The 5,179-nt window shown below is 32.8% G+C and overlaps 1 protein-coding gene across 1 annotated transcript; it reads left to right on the top strand.

The window, feature by feature from the left end:
• The first annotated feature begins 752 nt into the window (after nt 1-752).
• On the top strand, nt 753-4,571 carry LOC134232051 (protein N-terminal glutamine amidohydrolase-like). The gene is made up of 5 exons (XM_062714025.1): nt 753-848; nt 1,181-1,234; nt 1,334-1,482; nt 2,257-2,381; nt 4,251-4,571. The coding sequence occupies exons 1-5, from the start codon at nt 753-755 to the stop codon at nt 4,364-4,366; spliced, it is 540 nt and encodes a 179-aa protein (XP_062570009.1). The 3' UTR covers nt 4,367-4,571.
• Nucleotides 4,572-5,179: the final 608 nt, after the last annotated feature.

The raw sequence follows: 5,179 nt of genomic DNA, 5'->3' as shown, positions 1-5,179 counted from the left end.
ACTATAATTTGTTCTCATAGTTGCTATCTGCTGATCAAGCACATTTAAGTGAATTGTATTGTTGTATTGGCGCCCAAAGTGATAGTTGTAGATGAGATCTGACGTACAGTCAGGAATCGGCAATTTTGTCAATAAATAGAAAATAAATGGTAAATGGGCATAAATCCTACCAGTAAGCTTCACCAGTGAGCTTCGCGAAGCTCACTGGTAGGATTTTTGCCTGTTTACCATTTATTTTCTATTTATTGACAAAATTACCAACTCCTGTGATATGAGAAATACTGTATAAGAAAGCAAACTTTTGACAGTTTGATATATATTCTTGGCCGAGAAGGGCTAGCCGGATTCTAGAGTGTAAAGTTGTTAAAATCATAAAAGAATATGTCAAAAACATAAGAGAAGTTAATTACTACTGGTATAATCAATTTATATAGAAATAAGCCAAGAAACAACATATACTCTGTTTCCAATAAATGGATACACTTTTTGATGGATGGTACTGCAAATTTTTTAAGATTTCTGGTCATCCGTTCCTTTTTTCTTCAGACCAATAAACAGCAAATCTGCAGCTAGTCTGCATACATTTACATGGCCATTTAATGATTTTGCATCAGTTTATTTAAATATTAACCTATTGCCAAACAATATCATTCACTGTACCTGATCATTAGAGCAAATTCATTAAATCTACATTTATCTTTTAGATGGTATGGTGCATAAACTATTTTCATCTTAAAATTCTAGTGAAGAAAATGTTTGGTGTTTGTGTGATAATATACAAAAAGAATACCCTGACAAGATCGACAAGTGCTACTGCATATTTATATCCAACAAGAAAAGAGCGGCAAGTATATTCAAATTTAATATTATTGTATTATATAATATAATTTATAGTTTACTTGAATAACAATACACTAACTTAACAATGTTAAATTATATAAAAAGATAACTGAAAAACATGAATGACATACATGTAGAAGTTTTCTCCTGTTATTAATATTAATCATGCAAAGAATCAGGACATGTATAATTTTGAAAAATCAATTTGAACATAAAAGAGAAAAATATATAAAGTTTTTGAAATACCATGATTTATGAAAGTGTCGTACATTATTATTTGTACAGTAATTACTAATAATCATAATCATTAATGTCAATTCTGTTGCATTTAATATTACAGATTCCATTTTGGAGACAGAGAGCAAGTAAAAGAGAAGATGGCCAAATCTTTTGGGTGATTATTTTTCTCATTTTTTTGTTGCTAAGCTTATACATGTATTTTATAATATATCAAAATGAACGGCATCAAGTTGTGTATACTTTTCTTGTTTAGGATTACCATGTTATATTTATTTACCAACCCTCAGAGTCACTTGCAGTGGTCTATGACCTTGACACCACCTTGACATTTCCATGTGACTTTAGGAGATATTATGAGGAATCCATCAAAGATGATAGACTTTTTAAACCTGAATTTCAGAGGTATATATAATTGTCTTTATGCTTTTATTTTTTGGATGGTTGTTATGCAAAATTTGAATATAAATTCACCTTTAACAGATAAGATTGTGGAAATTATTAACTTGGAAATATGCAATTTATGTCATTTCATTTTGTTAGAGTCAAAATATTTGATGATAAAAAATGAAAAGGGTGAGTGCAAATCAGTGCAGCATCTGAAAAAAACGTGAAATTGAAATTCGCCTCGGTCAATATGAATATTTTTCTGGTGAATAACAAACCATATTCAACACCAAAAGAGTCCATAATTGTATAATATGACAATTTGATTCCTTGAAGGGGGATGTCTTATAGATAAGCAAAAAGTTTGACTGCATGGACTGTGAGCTCCCCTACTCTCATTTTCCCTTGTCAACTTTTTTTCAGTGAAGTAGAAATGAAATATCTCTTTGTGAAAGCAGAAACAAAAAGAAACTTATCTCCTCAGATTCAAATAACACTCCTCTTAAAGATTCAAATAACACTCCTCTTAAAGACTTTCTACATTGCATATCCATCTAGAACTTTTTCATGTTTTTAAAATACTGGATTAAAAATTCTGATTTACCTCATTTTCAAATGGTTTTGGAATTGAAATAATGAAATTTTCTTACTGATCATACATTAACATTTAGTGTACAAAAACAGCTTAGGTGGATTGAAAATGTTGATTGTTGAAAATAAATTCAGTATTAAAACATTGATTTTAACTGCATAAAGGGGAATAACTCCTTCTTTCTAATGCTATTGTTTCAGATTATTTCGAGTTATACCAGCAGCTGAATTTTTGCAAACATTTGCATCAGACAGATCACACATGTTGACACAGGACGGTCAGTGGATGTCCCCTCCCCCTGTCTATCCCCCAATTAAAACAGAAGGTAACAATTTATCAAGCTTAATTACAATCTACCTGTATACGTGACCATGACACACAGGGTTTTTTTTAATCATGTTTGATCTAATCAGTGCTCGAGTAATAGTGGAGAATAAAGTTTGTGAATTTTGATCGAGTTTTAGACAAGAGGCCCATGGGCCTTATAGGTCACCTGAGCATCATGCAACAACTTTCCAACGATTGAATTTGGTTTACATTTTAAACTAGATGTCATGGCATTCACAATTTTGAAAGAGGCACCATTGCTTATCATAACTATACACTTAGCATGCTTACTTTGGTTACTTAATACCCATAGACAGACTAGGGGAACAAAAAAATCCATTTTCAGTAGTGCCACTACCACACATGTACGAACCCCTGACTCTTCACAATTTTGGAAAAAGCACCCTTACTTATCAAAAATGTTTAATCAATATCAAGAAGTGGATTTCAATCAATTAATTCATTTTCAGTATATAAGTAGAGCCCCCCCATGGTACCCTTGACCCAGGGGCCTTGAAATTCCCGATTCAGGAAGAATGGCCGTTGCTCATCATAGTTATGTTGGTAGTTCATCTGCTTAATACCCAGGAGCAGAGAAGAAGATTTTCAAAGAATTTCTGCATTTTCTCTATATAATCAATAGAGACCCACCCTAACACCAGAACCCCTTGCCCTGGGTCATAAAATTCACAATTTTGGAAGAGGCATTCTTCCTCATTATAACTATGTACTTAGTTAGTTTATTTAATATCCAGGAGCAGGGAAGAAGATTTTTAAAGAAATAATGCATTTTCACTATATAATCAATAGATCCCTGCCCTAACACCAGAACCCCTGACCCTGGGGCCATAAAATTAACAATTTTGGAAGAGGCATTCTTTCTCGTCATAACTATATACTTAGTTAGTTTGTTTAATACGCAGGAGCAGAGAAGATTTTTAAAGAAATAATGCATTTTCACTATATAATCAATACAGCCCTGCCCTAACACCAGAACCCCTGACCCTGGGGCCATAAAATTCACAATTTTGAAAGAGGCATTCTTGCTCATCATAACTATATACTTAGTTAGTTTGTTTAATACCCAGGAGCAGAGAAGAAGATTCTCAAATAATTTCTGCATTTTCTCTATATAATCATTATAGAGCCCCGCCCTAACACCTGAACCCCTGACCCTGGGGCCAAAATAATTCAAAATTTGGGAAGAGGCATTCTTCCTCATCATAACTATATACTTAGTTAGTTTGTTTGATACCCAGGAGCAGAGAAGAAGATTTTCAAAGAATTTCTGCATTTTTCTCTATATAATCATAATAGAGCCCCGACCCCTTACCCTGGGGCCATAAAATTCACAATTTTGGAAGGGGCATACTTTCTCATCATAACTATGTACTTAGTTAGTTTATTTAAAACCCAGGAGAAGAGAAGAAGATTTTTAAAGAAATAATGCATTTTCACTATATAATCAATAAAGCCCTGCCCTAGCACTAGAACCCCGGCCCCGGGCCATGAATTTCACAATTTTGGTAGAGGACTCAATGGTCATTACATTCATGCTAACAGTTTGACTGCTTGATGTCCAGGAGTAAGAAGATTTTTAAAGATTGCATTAATTTTAGTGGTTTTTGCCCCATCCCTCAGGCCCCAGGGGGGCAGGGACCATGAAATTCACAATTTTTCTTTCCTTTCACGTATAGATGCTTTATGCCAAATTTGGTGGAAATCGGTTGAGTGGTTGCAGAGAAGAAGCTAAAAATGTTCAAATGTTAACACAAGACGCACACCGCACGACGACGGACGAAAACAGATAGCAATAGGTCACCTGAGTTTACTCAGGTGACCTAAAAATATTACTTTTCTCTTGTAGAATGTTCCAACAACATTCAGGAATTTATCTCTATGGAAAAAGAATTTAACCATGGAGTCGTTCTCAGTTTACAAGAACTTCTAGAGAAGTTTATGGGCAGCAGTGACAATACTTAATGTGAAATTATACGTGGCATTGTATAGTTCTCCACAAGCACTGTGATATTTCATTTATTTATTAGTACATGTACTATAATATACTTTATACATTATTCTGTAATGGTGATTCTTATTTTATAAACAGTCAAACCTGCATCTTCTATTGTGATCTTGAAAGCATCAAGAGTCTGTGCTAAAAATCATGTACACTAAAAATACTGTAGATCAAGTCATTGACTATTTTTAGCGAGACATAATTTTCACAAATTGTTGTTATTCCTCTTTATAATCATAAGGAATACTTTTAATTTTTGTGAGCTGATTGCCTTGCATATTATGCGAAAATAAAGTTCTCACGAATTAATAAAGATTTTCAGTAATTGACCACATTATCGATAAATTGTTAACTACATGTATGCGGTTCATTAAAATAACATGTTATATGGTATAGAGGATTCAAGATATCATTGTTGGACATTTTCATGGCATTAATGTAAAAATGTAACAATGCTTACATTGTAGGATTAAACTGTACATGTTTAATTACCATAAATGGAAACTTTTTTATATTTCTAATATATAAATTAATTGTTCAGATTTTTGCTGTTATTATTAAATTCACTTGTCTATACCTAGTTAACATGTCCAGTTTCAAGCATAACATCCCCCTGAAAGTCCAAATAACACATTTTTTTTGTACCAACTGTCAGCTGTAGAATTGTACCAGTACTTGGAATAACCTTTTAAATATATATGGTACACACTGTAATAAAAACAAAGTTCAAGTTATTATTTATCAGCTTCATTGAATTTGAAATGAACTTTTTAGCT

Source organism: Saccostrea cucullata, unplaced genomic scaffold (assembly GCF_032062105.1).
Source record: "Saccostrea cucullata isolate Sc308-1 unplaced genomic scaffold, CSIRO_AGI_Scuc_v1 ctg14589, whole genome shotgun sequence".
In the NCBI taxonomy this organism is placed as follows: Eukaryota; Metazoa; Mollusca; class Bivalvia; order Ostreida; family Ostreidae; genus Saccostrea; species Saccostrea cuccullata.
Note: the sequence above shows the minus strand (reverse complement) of the source record. Positions and strands in the feature narration are given on the sequence as shown.

Bases quoted from the DNA above. Each gene is read 5' to 3' on its own strand.
- LOC134232051 (XM_062714025.1), top strand. From the start codon at position 753: ATGTTTGGTGTTTGTGTGATAATATACAAAAAGAATACCCTGACAAGA. The intron at 1,483-2,256 runs GTATATATAATT...CTATTGTTTCAG, and splicing joins TTTAAACCTGAATTTCAGAG to ATTATTTCGAGTTATACCAG. The intron at 2,382-4,250 runs GTAACAATTTAT...TTTCTCTTGTAG, and splicing joins TCCCCCAATTAAAACAGAAG to AATGTTCCAACAACATTCAG.